This window comes from Xenopus laevis, chromosome 4S (assembly GCF_017654675.1).
Source record: "Xenopus laevis strain J_2021 chromosome 4S, Xenopus_laevis_v10.1, whole genome shotgun sequence".
Lineage (NCBI taxonomy): Eukaryota > Metazoa > Chordata > Amphibia > Anura > Pipidae > Xenopus > Xenopus laevis.
In genome coordinates this window covers 128,920,407-128,940,478 of record NC_054378.1, presented here as the reverse complement: position 1 = coordinate 128,940,478, position 20,072 = coordinate 128,920,407, and the positions used below count along the sequence as shown (strand labels likewise).

Below are 20,072 nucleotides of genomic sequence, written 5' to 3'. Positions count from 1 at the left end.
ATCCTTGTGCATGGCAGAACCGAATCCAAATCTTAATTTTCTTATGTAAATTATAGGGATGCACCGAATCCAGGATTCAGTTCGGGATTCTGCCCTTTTCAGCAGGATTCGCATTCGGCCAAATCCTTCTGCCCAGCTAAACCGAATTCTAATTTGCATATGCAAATTAGCGGCGGGAGAGAAATGGCGTGACTTTTTGTCACAAAACAAGGAAGTAAAGAGTGGTTTCCCCTTCCTTTGCATATGCAAATTAGGATTCGGTATTCGGTCAAATCCAAAATAGTGGATTTGGTGCATCCCTAGTAAATTAGGAGTGGGAAGGGAAATGAGGTGAATTTTTGCCACAAAACAAGGTACAAAGTAAAACAGTTTTCTACTTTTTCCTTTCCCGCCCCTAATTTACATATGCAAATTAGGATTCGGGTTCGGTATTCGGCTGAATCTTTTACGAAGGATTCGGCCGAATCTTAAAAAACCCCACAGCCTACGGCACCATGAAGGGAACGCACTGCTGTCCCAGTACAATTACACATGCACAAAAACATTCCTCTGTCACCGGTATAAAAAAAACTTGGAAAAAACTTTTATTGACTTGAGTTTGCCTTAGAAAGGGGAAGTATAAGCGGCAACACCGTATTGATCAAAAAATGAAATCCTTTATTTCTCTTACATTAAAAACATACCGTTCCCACGAGCATCACAAGTGCCTGACGCATTTCGAGGGGTCCTGTCCTTAATCATAGGCCTATTGGAAGGTATTGGGACACCCCATGGGAAGACTCCTCTTCTCAGCCTTATTTTCAGTTCTTCTTTATCCCCAATACCCTTTCTCTCCACATTCTATCCTAGTTCTCCCTTTTGCCCTTCTGTTTTCTTGACTCACTTCCCCCATTGCTCTTACTCCTTCCCCTCTTTACTTTATACATCTCACCCCAATTGTTTTCTCTATCCAATCATCTCATTCCTTTCCATACACCTGATCCACAGCCCTTGAGCTCTTTCCATGTGACCAGTGACTCCCAAACTGTAGAGCTGACCCTCCTCCCAAAAGAAAGGCCGAGAGCCCGTTTTCAGCGAGACAGTCCCGCTTTTGACAGCTCAACCCGCAGTCCCTCGTTTGTACTGGAAAGTCCAGATTTTCTCTGCACTGAACAGCCAGAAAAAGAAACAACGTTTCTAACTTTACAGATAAGATACTTTTGTAACAATTTTCAGATAAGCAAATAAGTAATTGTAACAATATAAGATAACAAGTCTCTTGGGAGAAGTTAGACTCACAGCTTAAAGGACCAGTAACATACATTTTTTTTGTTAATCAAATCGTTACTATACTATGAAAAAAAACCCCACCAACTTTAACTTTAAAATAGCAAAGTCTTTATTTGGAAATAACGTACCGAAACTCCGCTTGCGCTCCTCTTCAAATAAGGCAACAGGGCGACAATCCATCGTGCGGTGCTCGATTTCTCCTCCCTGGCTATCCCCTATAAGGAGAAATCAAGCGTCGCACAATGGATCACCCGATCTCCTTTTCTGAAGAGGAGCGCAAGTGGAGTTTCGATAAGTTATCTCTAAGTAAAGACTTTGCGATTTTAAAGTTTAATATGCGTTGGTGGGTTTTTTTTCGTAGTATACTAATGAATTTTTTCTAAAAAAAAATTCATGTCCCTGGTCCTTTAAAGGGCAATTCACCTTCATTAACAAAACTGTAATAACTGAAAAAAACACAAAAATATGTTCAAACTTTCATTACCTGCCAAATTTTGTAAAATTAACATGGTCATTGGGGGTGTGGCCACAAAAATGGGCGTGGTCAAAAAAAATTTTTTTTTATTTTATTTTTTTGTCCTTTTTATTTCCAAAATGTTGGGAGGTTTGGTTTAGGGGGTTCAATTCAAACTTGTTCTCCGCTTGTCTCTTTGGGGATATTCATCAAAGAGTGAAGTTAGAGATCACCACAGGCCTCTAGAGTGAAATTCCGCCACTCTCCATTCATTTCTATGGGATTTTTAAAAAAGTATTTATCAATGGGTGAAAGTGAAAGTTTGTCCTTCCATAAATACGCTTTTCAAAATCCCATAGAAATGAATGGAGAGTGGCAGAATTTCACTCTAGAGGCCTCTGGCGATCGCTAACTTCACTCTTTGATAAATATACCCCTTTATCTTCACGTTCCATTCCTCTCCAACATTCTCCTCTTACTCGTCAACCTTCTCCCTACTTCTCACTGACATAAACGGAAGGTTCTGTCCCCCCAAATTACATTTAGAACCACAATTGTATTTAGAGCCACTTTTAGTTCACTAAATAATATGCCCTGGGCATTTGTCAGGACATCTGTTTTTATAATGAATGTAATTTCCGTAGCATTTTACAGATACCAGTCTCTGCTTCTTCACTTTCAAGACTTTATCACATTCAACCGCACAGTAGAGCCAATTAACCTGCCAGAGCCTTGCTGTGCGCTCGCTGGAATTGAACCCAGGACCCCAGTACAGTGGGCAGCAATACTAACCATTGTGCCGCCATACGGCTCTCTATATTCCTAGAGAAGCTTCTGGCTGGTTATACCCTTGATATTTCCTCTACTATCCCTTTGAACATTGAGCTAAAGATACATTCTGCCTATTTACTGCACCACAAGCCTAATCAAACAAATGATTTATGCTTTCAAAGTTGGCCACAGGGGGCACCATCTTGAAACTTTGTTATACATCTTTGCAAGACCAAGACTGTGCACATGCTCAGTGTGATCTGGGCTGCTTAGGGATCGTCATAAATGATCAAAACAGCACAAGTCAAATAATATCTGCCAGAAGCCGATACAACAAGACTGATTAATAATCAGAATATACAGACTGCACTGGGTCCTGTGTTGTCATGTAATCTAATGGGGATTATATAGATTTTGTATTGTTTAATACAAACTTTCTCCAACTCTGCAGAACCAGTGGCTGCAGCAAAATAATCCTCCAAATAGAATCCCAGTTTATCTGTTTAAATCTGGCTCCATGATCTTTGTCCCTGCAGCTGGAGTTGGAAACAGTAAAGGGGATGTAAAGGCAAAAATAAAATCCAATACAAATCTCTACACAGTCGCCGACTGCTCTACAGGGAAACAAACAAAGCTGCTTGAGTTCTGCATGGCTGGGAAGTAAGGCAGGGGCTCCCCCTGCTGTTCATAAGTATGATTGTTTCCCTGCAGAGCAGTTAGGGACCGTCTGACAATTGCTATCCACAGCAGTAAATGAAGGGAGAATTTCACTGCATACAGTCAGGTTTCTTATAAAAACATTACACATTTTTCGATTAAACTATATTAGAGATAGCTTTCTTTTTCATTAAAGAAAGTAATATTTTGTTTGCCTTTAAATGCCCTTTAAGAACACACTATTATTTCTTTATGCAGGATTAGATGCTTAAATGGATTTTACATCTGTTTTTGAGAGTTTGGCCGAAGCTCTATAGCAGCTTTAATGAAATCAACAACCCGGGGATGGATCTTTGGGCAGAGGAAAGTCTGTGTGGTCAGAGGGTTTTAGGAAAATATTGTCAGAACAAACATCTGCACTAGATTTCAATGTGATAAAAACCCTGTATTCCCTGAAGTGCAGCCACAGCGCTGAGGGGTGACCTGATGTTTATTTGGAGAGAAGAAAAAAATCTTCCACTGAGAAAATTAAAATATTGATAACAAAATGAGACGAATAAAGCCCCTTTTGAAGTCGATGTAAACCGAAACATCAACCTGATGTAAATTTACTTGGGGTACTTCTGGGATAAAGTTTATTTTAATTTCATACTTTTACTGGTTTCTGAGATATTTGATTTTTTTTAGCTCAACTAATATTCAAAAACTCACTGGTTAACTGAATACAGCGGCTGCATAGACAGTTACTCTGGGCCTTTTGTTGTCTGATATTAACAGTCTAAAACTGCTAGTATCTCAGAAACCACTAAACTAGAGAACTGAATGCAAACTGTAAATGCAAAAAGTTCTCAGATAGTTCAGAGTAAGTTTTACACCCGCTCATATTTTGGGTTATAATTATCCAAAATCACTGCTCTTGCCAAGAAGTCTCATTGCAGCCCAATTGTGAATGAGAGGAACATTAGCTAATCAGGCCCAATTGTATGAGAGTCTGAGCAGATGTTTCCAGCTATAGAATGTGCCAGACGTGAGTTATTCAAAACTTCATCATTAATCAATGTATTTTGATCCTGCAGCAAGTCAGAAGGAAGTTCTCTAGGGTTAAAGGGGAACTATCAGCTGTTATTTTATTTTTATTTATTTTTAGCTCTGAATCAGTGGCAGAACTACTCACCAGCGAGCCCCGGTACAGCATGGGCACCTGGGCCCCCTGTTGGGCCCTCCCCCTATGAATTGTGCCAGCTGTAAAATCTCCCCCTGCCCAGCCTCCGGCAATAGCCGTTATTGCGGCTCCAGTGGGCCCCAAGGGGATGTGGACCCTGGTGCGATTGCACCTTCTGCACCCCTGGTAGTTACGCCACTGCTCTAAATTACAGAAAGGCTGTCTCCCATAGATTCCATTGCAATCAAATAATCCAAATTTTTAAAACAGATGTCCTTTTTCTCTGTAATAATAAAACAGTAGCTTGTACTTGATCCCAACCTATTCGGTTTATTTAATGTTTACATGATTTTCTAGTAGACTTAAGGTATGAAGATCCAAATTATGGAAATATCCGTTATTCAGAAAACCCCAGGTCCTGGATAATAGGTCCCATACCTGTACCAGGGTTAAGAGTTGTGTGGTTCCAGAGAAATGCAAGAAGGCTGGAGCCACCAGGGGCATTTCAGGGGTCTTGGCCACCCAAGCGCCGCAGTGGGCAATTGTACTCTCTGTACTAGAAAAATCAAAATTTGAATTTCTCAACTTACCTTGTGGCGGCAGCGCCCCGGTGAACCACCAGAATGAAAAAAACAAATATGTCACTACTGTAGAGCTACATCAAGCAAGATCCGGTCAATCTCACCAAAGACTCCATGATGCACCCCCTCCATTATGCTAATACCATTCATTAGGTTAATTGCCTATAATTATAGCGATGAGTCTAGGCATATGGCCAGGTTTGTAAACAAAGACCACTACCCTGATGCAGAACATGTTACAAGGCCGCGGTTCTTTAAGCTCCACTGCACATGCTCCATCTCTCCCTTATCACTTGTAAAGCTGTGATTGGCTACTGTACCCAGTGATCAGATAAGAAAAGGCTCCCTTCTCCCAAAAAAACATGAATTGCAAAATTTCTCAGAGGAGCATATTTACGTCTAATCAATAGTCTCATTACATAACTAACACTAATCCAAAGGCTTTATTAAGCTGTAAATACTATACACCAAGCTGAGCAGACTCCTTTTTCCCTTGAGACATTGACATCAGATGCAGTTATCATTGAGTTGCTGGTCCTCTTTGGCCAAACAGAAAGCCCAATTCATGACTCTAAAGAAGACACTGACTCAAGTCTAACGGGGTTATTTATCAAAATCTGATTTTTGTATTAAAAAAAAAGTCTGACCAAACTAGAATCCACAATTTGACATTATTTATCATTTAAAATCTTGATAAAAGTGGTTCAGGGAAAAAAAACTTAAAAATTTTCCGTTTTTGCTGAATAAAAACCCAAATTTTTCAGGTTTTATGCCCGAAACGATCACATTTTTTATGAAATCGCTTAAAACCCCCCAATTTTTTGGGATTTTTGGCCGAAACTTGGCGAGACCATGATATCTTCAAATTTGAAATGGGCCCTTTACCACTGACATCTACAGGACCCAGACAGCTTGGAGATATTGGAGTATTTTTGGATTCTGACTTTTAGCAGCCTCTGGGTATAATAAATCATGAAATATTAAGAGGGTTTTTTTTCAGCTAAAAATGTCGATTTTATAGTAAAAAAACTCAAATTTTTAGAGTTTCCAGCATTGAGACTTTAATAAATAACCCCCTAAGTGAGTCTACAAAGACTGATAGAATTAATTTGAAAATATTAGTGAAGCCCAAACAAGCCTCCTTACCTCTATTAAATGAATATTCTCTTTGTCCTTTTGGTCCAAAAGTACTTCTAGATGGTTAATCTGTGACTCGGCTTCCACCATTCTGCGCGTTTTCTCGTTCTCCTCCATGTCCATCCCTTTGGAAGGCAACCCTTTGCTCTGCAGCATTTCTAGAAGCTTCTTGATGGACTCATCTCGGGCATTTAGTGTCTGCTTTTGAGTCTCGATCCTCAGCTCCATCTCTTCCAGCGTTTTCCTGAGAAGAAACAGTTCTTTGGCTTGCCTGTCGTGTTCCGCCTGAAGCCTCCGGAAGTTCTCCTCGGTGAGTTCTATGGTGAAGTGTTCAGCTCCTCGGTTCCCACTTTCCTGCTGCAGGAGGTGGTTGAGGTCTCTCTGGGTTCGGAGTTCATCTTGGAGGGCCTGGATGGTCAGCTGCAGATGCTACAAGGGAATACAAATACTGTTTTAATAGGAGGAAGAGCTTCCATTGTTACGGCATGAAGTTTTAAAGGATAAGTAAACCTTTAAAATAAATGAATGTAAAATTGATGAGGAGGCTATTCTAAGAAATTTTGCAATGTATATTCATTATTTATTTTGTTTTTATTCCAAGATATTAAGGGATACATGTACTGTTAATATGAATGAATTTTGTTACAACAGCGACACCTGCTGGTCATTTTCCCACCAGTCTGACCACCAAGTAGTCAAGGAAGTTGTCAGGAGAAAGAAAGAGGCTGCTCTGATGTTTTTCTGCTTAGGAAAGATGTGAGAAAGGTTTCTAATTTTATTTACTAAGCAGAAGAACATCAGCCTCTTTCTTTCTCCTGACAACTTCCTTGACTACTTGCTGGTCAGACTGGTGGGAAACTGACCAGCAGGTGGCGCTGTTGTAACAAAATTCATTCATATTAACAGTACATGTATCCCTTAATATCTTGGAATTAAAAATAAATAAATAATGAATGTGCATTGCAAAAGTGCTTAGAATAGCCCCCTCATCAATTTTACATTCATTTATTTTAAAGGTTTACTTATCCTTTAAGGCAATTAATTAAGGCAATGGTTGACAAGACTTTTTCAGATGAAGGCTCCCCTGGAGGTCCAACCTTGGATTAGAGACTTCTATGGTGGATAACAAGGTTATAGATATAGTAAAATATTGGAAAAGCCACAGTTGAAAGAATATCTAGGACATCAAATATGTTCCACCATAAATTGATTCTTGTAATTAAAGGAACAAAGGAACTCTCCCCAAATCTAACTTCCCCAACTGGTACTAAGGCTTAGCCCCCCCAAACACTGTTTTGAGCTTCCCCAGGGGAGTCTTTGGGAACCAAGGGATTAAAACTCTTACAATTCCAACCAAGGTTGAAGTTGGGTTGAATGAACAGTTGAAGACAGAACATCTACCAGCAAGTTTTGCTATTGTCTATAAAATTTTTTTGGGGTTGGAGTTTGGGGGGAGGTTTTTTGGAAACAGACTCTGTTCTTATAAATACTTGTGATGATGTCAGAGCTAAAGTACAATGAAGGCTTTTAACGAGAGTCAAGATCAAAGGGTGAAGAAACAGGATTCATAAATAAAAACGACTTGAGGACAAGACAACAGACCCAGGCGGGTGCTGAAGATGGTTTCTAAATGGCACGTTCCAAATAATTAATCATTAAGATAAATACAAATCTCTAATGTGGGGGCAAATGGCGGATTTCTTAAACTGCCAAACCTTGAATTTGAAATGTGTCTTCATTTATACGGGTGAAGTCATTTTTATGGTGGGGGTTTATAGACGACAAGTTCCAAATTTCTAACTTTAAATGGGAAAAGTCACGTCGGAGACATAAAAAAAGAATCACGTGCAAAATAAATGTTTATGGTCCTGTCAGCGCCGCCGGCTTTGGGTTTCACAAGGGAGGTTTAAATAGCGACTGTCAGGTGGATTTTTGTTCTTTTTTAAATTGGCGCCATCTGGATTTGTGTTGGGTAGCGGCACCGTGTTGTGGAGTGGGATTACTGGGGAGAGAGGATACGCAATTGCACTGCACAAAATGCGTGGGTAATAATGAAAAACATTGTTCCAACTGGAAATTAACGATAACGAGTGGGCGGGGTCTAGCATCCGTCTGTATCTTGCAGAGTGGAAGGTGCCATTTGCCAACAGGTGGGGGGCATTATCCCTGTAACCCATCAGCCAATAGCAGCGGCTTTAGTCAAATGAGCTGGGAGATTAAAGTGATAGTGACACATTTTAACAAACAAAACTCGTGTCATTATCAAATATCAATATCTTATATTTTTTTTAATTCAGTATTTTAGGCACAGCTTAGTCCATTAGCTAGCTTTATCAAGTGAGGCTGCTGGCTGCTTGTACAGGTATGGGACCTGTTATCCTGAATGCTCAGGACCTGGGGTTTTCTGGATAATGGATCTTTCTGTAATTTGGATCTTCATACCTTAAGTCTACTAGAAAATCATATAAACATGAAATAAACCCAATAGGCTGTTTTTTATATCTTAGTTGGGATCAAGTACAAGCGACTGTTTTATTATTACACAGAAAAAGGAAATCAGTTTTACAAATTTGGATTATTTGGATAAAATGGACTCTATGGGAGACGGCCATTCAGTAATTTGGAGCTTTCTAGATAATGGGTTTCTGGATAACGGATCCCATACCTGCACAAGCAATGCATGCGGCAACCCAACTCACAGTAACGGCTGAAATAGCAGATGGGTCTACTCATGAAAACTTGGGGGTACAAGAGATTGCATCAGTTTAAATAGGTCACTATTAGTGATGTGCGGGTCAGGGTTTCCCTGACCTGCACCCGACCCTAACCCGCCCTGCTACAACCCGCGCCCACCCGCACCCGCTTCCGGGGTCCTCTAATAGACCCACGCTGACCCGCCCCGCCGATGATGTCGCAAAAGGGGCGGGACAAGCAGACGCAAGACTATAAAACCAGAACCTCGGAAGTCAGATGCAGCATTTGAAGGTGGTGGGCGGGGAGAGCAGGAGAGGAGCCGCGAGGAGCACTGCGAGGTCGACACAAACCTGCCTGACAGCGGGTAAACCTGCAGGTCCCGCGGGTCGGCCATCACATCACTAGTCACTATCTCTTGAACAATGATAACAAGGATTAAAAGAGTTTAGGGGGCACGTCGGTGGGACATGGGAGTTCCTATTTACAATATACAAGGAAAAGGCTCCAGAGAAACCTACATTGAACTACTACCACTATTTCATTCAAATTCAGCCTTGCCCTAAACATTCTACCTGAATGGGACATTGGGCTGATATTGGGTGACGGAAGATTACAGGGGTCACATTTGCAGCCATGATAAAATGGTCATTTAAGTTAAATGTGTCCAATGGCTGCCAAGTGCCACTGCTCAGTCTCTTAGTAAATTACGTGTAAGTGCAGCAACTGATGTAGGGGAGACTTGAGCTACTGGCGTCTCAATGAGGGTCTGTTTTGCATCAAAGAGCTACTGCGTGTGTTTTAATACATCAGACGCAATTGTATCAAGCCCAGCTCCCACTAGTGGCCACAATTATACTGAAACTATGGGGGAAACGGCATTCTGCCTTAAAAAAAATGGCGAATTGCGTTCAAAATTACACTTGCAACCGTAAAATGACCCTCTACTTCTTCTGTTGTGGCTTATGTTTTCTAAAGGTTGAGATTCAGCTGCTGCAGAACCTCCCATTGAACAGGATGTTATTAGACCACGAGAATTTCTCCTGTGCAGAGTTATATTACGTGAGGATATTTAGCACTAGGTTTGGGCTGCTGGGAGTAGGCGGCTGAGATTGGCAGTTGAGAGTGGGTGGCTGGGAGTGGGAAGTTGAGAGTGGGAGGTTGGGAGTTGGCGGTTCAGAGAGGGTGGCTGGGAGTGGGAGGTTGGGAGTTGGCGGTTCAGAGAGGGTGGCTGGGAGTGGGAGGTTGGGAGTTGGTGGTTCAGAGAGGGTGGCTGGGAGTGGCTACCCCAGCAGTAGGACAGATCTAGTCATGTGACAGATCCATACTATAACTTGTAGCAGTGCTTCCCACTAACCCAGAAATTCAGATGTAATGGGAATAAGTTTGCACCATTTGGGGCCTAATTTACTAAGAGGTGGTACGAAGGTTCAGCCACCAGGAGTCAAATCAGTGGTCCCAGTATCACAGTCCTGCTCCCCAGATGGCCCTGATCCTGATAAATATCCTTCAGACTCACTAAGACTACATTACCCAGCAGCACTAGCAGTCACAGTAAAACACATTTAGGAATCAGGTGTGTGGGGGGGGGACATTGTGAAAAAAGAGACAAACCTTTGTTTTCCTGGAATCCAAATGCTGAACAGCAGGGCAGAAAAAAAAATGAAGCAAAATCAACATAAAAGCAGGTAAGATGTGAGCAAAAGAATATGAGACACAGCAATGACATTTCAGAGCAGTTACATCCGACACACAGACACACAATAACACACAGACACACAATAACACACAATTACACATAATAACACAATTACACACAATAACACAATTACACACAATGACACACAATAACACAATTACACACAATTACACAATGACACACAATAACACAATTACACACAATAACACACGGACCAGGGCGAGTCATGGAATGAATTAACAACGGCAACAAAAAAATGACACATAACATTATTAGTTTATATATATATTATTTCTAGCTTTGCACACAGGCTGTCAGTGGTGGGTGGGACCTCTATATCATTCTACAAAGCCCCGCCCCTTTCTGATAAGCCCCACCCCAAATGGAAATGCGCATCATCTCATTGGTTTGTCATTGATTGAGTTCTGTCTATTGCACGAGCCCTGGAAAGTAATATTTTATATAAATCAGTGTGAAACTGTAACATATCAATATCTGAGGTCATTTCTTATAGTGGCCCTAAATTGGGACCCGCATTCTTGATACTATAATAAGAATTCTGTAGAGATATTAACAAGCCTGAAATGACCATTTAGTATCATTTAGACCAGGGGTCCCCAACCTTTTTTGGCCTGTGGACCAAAAAAGAGCCAAATTTATTTCCAAGAACCGGGAAGGGGTCAGGGAGGAGTCAGGGGTCGATGAGGGGGTTGGGAGGGGTCGGCGTCCAATTCGGTGCACCGCGTTAATTGTTCGGCGGCCCAGTTCAGGACTGTCCGCGGCCTGACGGTAGGGGACCCCTGATGTAGACAAAGGTCTATATTTTACCTTTCCTTTTGAAACTCTGTAGATTATCCATTAATTAAACTGTTAACTGGTTGCTAGGGTCCCACTTCCCCTAGCAACTAAGCAGTGTTACAAATTACATACCGGGAGAGGAAGAGGGCAGGAGTCAGTGCTTATAAGTGATACAATGTTACTAACAAGATCATTTATAGGGGATGTTCACCTGTAAAATGCATTTAGTATGATGGACTGAGTGATAGACAATTTGACTGCATTTTTATTTAACGTATTATCCAGCAGCTCTAATAGGTTGTGATATCAGCAACCTGGTTGCTAGGCAAAAAGTCCCCATAGAAACCATACAGTGATATGAATAATAGGCTGGAACATGAATAGGAGAGGCCTGATAAGATGAGGAATAAAAAGTAGCAATAACAATACATTTGTAGCCTTACAGAGCATTTGTTATTTTGAATGGGGGTCAGTGACCCCTACTGAAAGTTGGAAACAGAAGAAGAAGGCAAATCATTCAAAAACCATAAAAAAATAATGAAAACCAATTGAAAAGTTGCTTAGAATGAGCCATTCTATAACATAACTGAAAGGTGGACCACCCCTTTAATATATAATAAATCCTGCCTCCCCTCTGAGAGTAATCATGTGACCATGTTCATTATAATGAAGGTAAAGTTACCCTTTAATGATGTCCGGGGGCACAAAATCACTTACCTGGACCAGTTACACCAAAAAAGACATTTTATTTTAAAAAAGTTGTCCTTTTACTTCAGAATCTCTACGGACAACTGCAGGTTTATTAACCCCCGTCAGTTTATTCCTGGACAGAATATGGCAATTGCAGTAGGAAGATGGCAGAAAGCGTTATATGATGTGGGAGGAGTCGAACTGGAATTTGATTCATGGAATAAAGGGCACTAAGTTTGCCCAGGAGAAGTAGCTCGTATCAACCAATCAGCAGGTAGCATTTACTGGTCACCTGTTTAAAAGCAAACATCTTATTGGTTGCTATGGGTTACTGCTCCCGGGCAAACTTAGTGCCTTTTATTACATATAGGGGATTGTGTAGTAACACAAAACCGCCAGCTGGTGTCACCAAAGTCTTTCTTATACATCGCTGCTGCAGGTTCTTAGGAGCTCTAACACCTGACACTGGTCCATTTAATGCTTCACAAGCCCAACATCAATGGCTTATGGGTGTGTAATAAATACTCTGCTGAGATCCCTATAAAATAATGAGCTTTCTGTTACAGTCTAGCAGAATATGGGTTAAATCTCCGAGAAGAAACATCACATGCGACATAAACGTTTATCACATTCCCTCTTATAATGACCGGGACACTGGCCAATCTGCTTTACTCACGGGGCAGATTTATCAAAGGTCGAGTTGAATTTTCGAATTGAAAAAAAAAATTTGAATTTCTAGCTATTTTTTGTGTACTTCGACTAGGCAATAGTCCAAATTCGATTTGAATTTGAAAAAATATCGAAATTTATCATGTGCTGTCTCTTTAAAAATTCGACTTCGACCAATCGCCATCTAAAACCTGCCAAATTGCAGTTTTAGCCTATGGGGGACCTCCTAAAACGTTTTTGGAGTTAGTTGGTGGACTGTGAAAAATCACAGTTTTTTTTGGGGAAAAACTTTGAGTGCAATTTGATCTAAAGCGTTATTCCTTTGATTCGAACTATTTGAATTCAGCCAAATACGGACCTATTCAATCAAAAATAGAGCTTTTCGTCCCAAAAAACAACTTCGACTAAATTTCCGTTGGTCTTTTTGAATTTGAATTTTAACGGTTTTTTTCATTCGAAATTCGACCCTTGATAAATATGCCCCACTGTGTTTAATTTCCAAAACATGACTTATTAGCTCACGGACACCCTGTGTTGTACAGTTGTCATCTAATAATGATAATATAGAACTCCAACCAATATGTATTAATAACATGAGTAGTGATGGGCGAATTTATTCGGCAGGCGCAAATTCGCAGCGAATTTGCGCGATTCGCCGCGGGCGAAAAAATTCGCGAAATGCCCGCAACAAATTTCTCGGCGTCGAAAAAAAATTTCGGGAAAAAACCGGTCGCCGGTGTCGAAAAAACGGGCGCCGGCGTCAAAAACGAGATGCCGACGCCGTTTCGTGAATTACCCGCACTCACACTCAGGGGCAGATTTACATAGGGAACGAATATCGAGGGTTAATTAACCCTCGATATTCGACTGCCGAATGTAAATCCTTCGACTTCGAAGGAAATAGTTTGATCGAACGAAAAATCGTTCGATTCAAAGGATTTTAATCCATCGATCGAACGATTTTTCTTTGACCTAAAATTTGATAGAAAGCCTATAGGGAACTTCCCCATAGGCTAACATGGCACCTCGGTAGGTTTTAGGTGGCGAAGTAGGGGGTCGAAGTTTTTTTTAAAGAGACAGTACTTTGACTATCGAATGGTCGAATAGTCGAACGATTTTTAGTTCGAATCGTTCGATTCGAAGTCGAAGTTGAAGGTCAAAGTAGCCAATTCGAAGTAGCCAAAAAAAAACATTCGAAATTCAGAGTTTTTTTCCTCTATTCCTTCACTCGAGCTAAGTAAATGGGCCCCCTAGTGTGAGATTATTATCCCACTGTTACTATAGGCTCCATCTCTCCCTACTATACCTGCTATCCCACAGTCACACTCCCTTCCCAGAGACTATTATCCACTGTTACTATAGGCACCATCTCTCCCTACTATACCTGCTATCCCTCAGTCACACTCCCTTCCCAGAGACTATTATCCACTGTTACTATAGGCACCATCTCTCCCTACTATACCTGTTATCCCACAGTCACACTCCCTTCCCAGAGACTATTATCCACTGTTACTATAGGCACATCTCTCCCTACTATACCTGCTATCCCACAGTCACACTCCCTTCCCAGAGACTATTATCCACTGTTACTATAGACACCATCTCTCCCTACTATACCTGCTATCCCACAGTCACACTCCCTTCCCAGAGACTATTATCCACTGTTACTATAGGCACCATCTCTCCCTACTATACCTGCTATCCCACAGTCACACTCCCTTCCCAGAGACTATTATCCACTGTTACTATAGACACCATCTCTCCCTACTATACCTGCTATCACACAGCCACACTCCCTTCCCAGAGACTATTATCCACTGTTACTATAGACACCATCTCTCCCTACTATACCTGCTATCCCACAGTCACACTCCCTTCCCAGAGACTATTACCCCACTGTTACTATAGGCACCATCTCTCCCTACTATACCTGCTATCCCACAGTCACACTCCCTTCCCAGAGACTATTATCCACTGTTACTATAGGCACATCTCTCCCTACTATACCTGCTATCCCACAGTCACACTCCCTTCCCAGAGACTATTATCCCACTGTTACTATAGGCACCATCTCTCCCTACTATACCTGCTATCCCACAGTCACACTCCCTTCCCAGAGACTATTATCCACTGTTACTATAGGCACATCTCTCCCTACTATACCTGCTATCCCACAGTCACACTCCCTTCCCAGAGACTATTATCCACTGTTACTATAGACACCATCTCTCCCTACTATACCTGCTATCCCACAGTCACACTCCCTTCCCAGAGACTATTATCCACTGTTACTATAGGCACCATCTCTCCCTACTATACCTGCTATCCCACAGTCACACTCCCTTCCCAGAGACTATTATCCACTGTTACTATAGACACCATCTCTCCCTACTATACCTGCTATCACACAGCCACACTCCCTTCCCAGAGACTATTATCCACTGTTACTATAGACACCATCTCTCCCTACTATACCTGCTATCCCACAGTCACACTCCCTTCCCAGAGACTATTATCCACTGTTACTATAGACACCATCTCTCCCTACTATACCTGCTATCACACAGCCACACTCCCTTCCCAGAGACTATTATCCACTGTTACTATAGACACCATCTCTCCCTACTATACCTGCTATCCCACAGTCACACTCCCTTCCCAGAGACTATTACCCCACTGTTACTATAGGCACCATCTCTCCCTACTATACCTGCTATCCCACAGTCACACTCCCTTCCCAGAGACTATTATCCACTGTTACTATAGGCACATCTCTCCCTACTATACCTGCTATCCCACAGTCACACTCCCTTCCCAGAGACTATTATCCACTGTTACTATAGACACATCTCTCCTACTATACCTGCTATCCCACAGTCACACTCCCTTCCCAGAGACTATTATCCACTGTTACTATAGACACCATCTCTCCCTACTATACCTGCTATCCCACAGTCACACTCCCTTCCCAGAGACTATTATCCACTGTTACTATAGACACCATCTCTCCCTACTATACCTGCTATCCCACAGTCACACTCCCTTCCCAGAGACTATTATCCACTGTTACTATAGGCACCATCTCTCCCTACTATACCTGCTATCCCACAGTCACACTCCCTTCCCAGAGACTATTATCCACTGTTACTATAGACACCATCTCTCCCTACTATACCTGCTATCACACAGCCACACTCCCTTCCCAGAGACTATTATCCACTGTTACTATAGACACCATCTCTCCCTACTATACCTGCTATCCCACAGTCACACTCCCTTCCCAGAGACTATTATCCACTGTTACTATAGACACCATCTCTCCCTACTATACCTGCTATCACACAGCCACACTCCCTTCCCAGAGACTATTATCCACTGTTACTATAGACACCATCTCTCCCTACTATACCTGCTATCCCACAGTCACACTCCCTTCCCAGAGACTATTACCCCACTGTTACTATAGGCACCATCTCTCCCTACTATACCTGCTATCCCACAGTCACACTCCCTTCCCAGAGACTATTATCCACTGTTACTATAGGCACATCTCTCCCTACTATACCTGCTATCCCACAGTCACACTCCCTTCCCAGAGACTATTATCCCACTGTTACTATAGGCACCATCTCTCCCTACTATACCTGCTATCCCACAGTCACACTCCCTTCCCAGAGACTATTATCCACTGTTACTATAGGCACATCTCTCCCTACTATACCTGCTATCCCACAGTCACACTCCCTTCCCAGAGACTATTATCCACTGTTACTATAGACACCATCTCTCCCTACTATACCTGCTATCCCACAGTCACACTCCCTTCCCAGAGACTATTATCCACTGTTACTATAGGCACCATCTCTCCCTACTATACCTGCTATCCCACAGTCACACTCCCTTCCCAGAGACTATTATCCACTGTTACTATAGACACCATCTCTCCCTACTATACCTGCTATCACACAGCCACACTCCCTTCCCAGAGACTATTATCCACTGTTACTATAGACACCATCTCTCCCTACTATACCTGCTATCCCACAGTCACACTCCCTTCCCAGAGACTATTATCCACTGTTACTATAGACACCATCTCTCCCTACTATACCTGCTATCACACAGCCACACTCCCTTCCCAGAGACTATTATCCACTGTTACTATAGACACCATCTCTCCCTACTATACCTGCTATCCCACAGTCACACTCCCTTCCCAGAGACTATTACCCCACTGTTACTATAGGCACCATCTCTCCCTACTATACCTGCTATCCCACAGTCACACTCCCTTCCCAGAGACTATTATCCACTGTTACTATAGGCACATCTCTCCCTACTATACCTGCTATCCCACAGTCACACTCCCTTCCCAGAGACTATTATCCACTGTTACTATAGACACATCTCTCCTACTATACCTGCTATCCCACAGTCACACTCCCTTCCCAGAGACTATTATCCACTGTTACTATAGACACCATCTCTCCCTACTATACCTGCTATCCCACAGTCACACTCCCTTCCCAGAGACTATTATCCACTGTTACTATAGACACCATCTCTCCCTACTATACCTGCTATCCCACAGTCACACTCCCTTCCCAGAGACTATTATCCACTGTTACTATAGGCACCATCTCTCCCTACTATACCTGCTATCCCACAGTCACACTCCCTTCCCAGAGACTATTATCCACTGTTACTATAGACACCATCTCTCCCTACTATACCTGCTATCACACAGCCACACTCCCTTCCCAGAGACTATTATCCACTGTTACTATAGACACCATCTCTCCCTACTATACCTGCTATCCCACAGTCACACTCCCTTCCCAGAGACTATTATCCACTGTTACTATAGACACCATCTCTCCCTACTATACCTGCTATCACACAGCCACACTCCCTTCCCAGAGACTATTATCCACTGTTACTATAGACACCATCTCTCCCTACTATACCTGCTATCCCACAGTCACACTCCCTTCCCAGAGACTATTACCCCACTGTTACTATAGGCACCATCTCTCCCTACTATACCTGCTATCCCACAGTCACACTCCCTTCCCAGAGACTATTATCCACTGTTACTATAGGCACATCTCTCCCTACTATACCTGCTATCCCACAGTCACACTCCCTTCCCAGAGACTATTATCCACTGTTACTATAGACACATCTCTCCTACTATACCTGCTATCCCACAGTCACACTCCCTTCCCAGAGACTATTATCCACTGTTACTATAGACACCATCTCTCCCTACTATACCTGCTATCCCACAGTCACACTCCCTTCCCAGAGACTATTATCCACTGTTACTATAGACACCATCTCTCCCTACTATACCTATCTATCTAAATTGTAGACAAAGTGGGGAATCCTGAAAAATGTGTAATAAATATATTTCAGTGGTTCATTACTGATATTCCCTCTGTCCTTACTACCTCTATCTATGGCCTCCTAATGCTAATTGAGCCTTAGTCAATGATTATGTTTGAGGATAAGCCTTAGGTCAGTATAAAGTCTGTTTCGTAGGTCAGTAAAGGCAATACCATCGTTTTCTTGGCCTCTCTTTGCTGAGGGGAACGAATGGCTCATCTAATCTGAAATCAATGGCAGAGAAGGAGTGGGACACAGAAAGACATTAAATGAAATCAATTCTGCTGTCAGGGCTGTTACTGTAGCACTCGCTGTATGAAGGCAACACAAATACACAAGCAGATGATTCCCTCTAGTTGGAAGTAGGACAAGGGGTTAAACTGTGAGATATAATAAGTCTGTTACAATTCCTATTGTATACCTATACCTTCCCCTTATGTCTATAACCCACCCTAGGACAACTCCCATGATCTACTGATGGACTTGCAATTTCAATATATTTAAATTTTGTTGTTTTTTAACAGTGAAAATCCCCATGAATTCAAAATCAAAAGGGGTGGTGCACATTTAAGTTAACTTTTAGTATGTGAATGGCCAATTCAAAGCAACTTTTCAGTTGGTCTTCATTATCTATTTTTTATCTTTTTAGAATTATTTGCTTTTTCTTCTGACTCTTTCCAGCTTTCAAATGGGGTCGCTGACCCCATCTCTAAGGCTACAAATATATTGTCATTGCTACTGTTTATTCCTCATCTTTCTATTCAGGCCTCTCCTATTCATATTCCAGTCTCTTATTCAAATCAATGCATGGTTGCTAGGGGAATTTGTCCCCCAGCAACCAGACTGCTTAAAATGTAAAATGAAGAACTGCTGAATAAAAAGCTAAATAAAAACCCCAAATAATAAAAAATGAAAACCAATTGCAAATTGTCTCAGACTATCCCTCTCTACATCCTACTAACAGTTAATTTAAAGGTGACCAAGCCCTTCTTTATTCTCTATACAGTCAGCCGTATACACGGAGTACAAGCAGCTGATTGGCCATTGCAGTGAGTGACTCAGGCTGTGTGTGACTTACAGGCAACATGAGTCAGTTTGTTACACAAAATCAATGATTGACTCAATAGCGTCTGCCTGGAGAAATCAGCAAACTCAGCATCTCCCGGGGACATTTGCTCAGAACCCAAGGGAAAATATTAAAGAAAACGAACACAAGCATTTATTAAACATCTATTAAAACCTGAACACTTTCCATAAATACAAACATTTCCTCTTTTAACCCCTGCAGGCATTTCAGAGAAAAGAAGCGGTTCTTATTAACATATTATAATCGAGATAATGAGATATTTAGGATCCATACTGCTGGGTGCAAGGCAAGCCCTTCATTTACTCACCCAACACAGGGAAGGGGTTAAGGGTCAGGCCACACTGGACGTTTTGGGGAGATTTGGTCGCCTGGCGACTAATCGCCTCATTTTCGCGGCGACCAATCTGTCCAAACACATTCCCTGACTGTGCGCCGGCTAAAATGAAAAAACTCCAGTGCTAATCACACTCGGCGATTCGTTTTCCGAAGTCGCCGGAAGTTTTCTCATGAGGAGACTTCGGAAAACGAACCGCCATGTGTGATTAGCGCCAGCGTTTTTTCATTTTAGCCGGAGCACAGTCAGGGAAGGCGTTTGGGGAGATTGGTCACCGCAAAAACAAGGCGATTAGTCGCCAGGCGACCAAATCTCCCCAAAACGTCTTGTGTGGACTTACCCTAAAGGGGAGGTTAACCTTTCAGTTAGAGGCGTATTTATCAAGGGTCGATCTTCGAATTGAAAAAACTTCGAAATTCGAATTAAAAAAAAAACAACCGAAATTAAGTCAAAGTTTTTTTTTTGGTCGAATAGGTCCGTAGTCGGCCGAATTCGAATCGTTCAAATCGACGTAATATCGCATTCAATCGAATTTGTTTCGAAGTTATTCCCCACGAAAATTCAATTTTTCAAAGTCCACCAATTGACTCCAAGTAGGTTCTAGGAGCTCCCCCATAAGCTAAAACAGTAATTCGGAAAGTAAATGGTCAAAGTCGAAGAGACAGTACATAATCAATTTCGATAT

General features: G+C 42.0%; 1 protein-coding gene across 15 annotated transcripts in view; it reads right to left on the bottom strand.

Annotated features, from left to right (window-relative positions):
• LOC108704587 (ERC protein 2) overlaps positions 1 to 20,072 on the bottom strand; it is a 497,481-nt gene that overhangs the window by 452,257 nt on the left and 25,152 nt on the right. For 10 of the 15 annotated variants that reach the window (XR_005961048.1, XR_005961047.1, XR_005961049.1 and 7 more), the window contains exons 3-4: positions 10,337 to 10,360; positions 6,041 to 6,460 (exon numbers count right to left, since the gene is read on the bottom strand). Coding sequence is in view for 1 of the 15 variants with exons in the window: in XM_041561864.1 (XP_041417798.1) it covers positions 6,041 to 6,460; positions 10,337 to 10,360 (444 nt within the window). In the remaining 14 variants the exon portion in view is untranslated. The remainder of the gene's footprint in view (positions 1 to 6,040; positions 6,461 to 10,336; positions 10,361 to 20,072) is intronic. The other 5 variants (XR_005961051.1, XR_005961055.1, XR_005961058.1 and 2 more) reach the window with 1 other exon arrangement.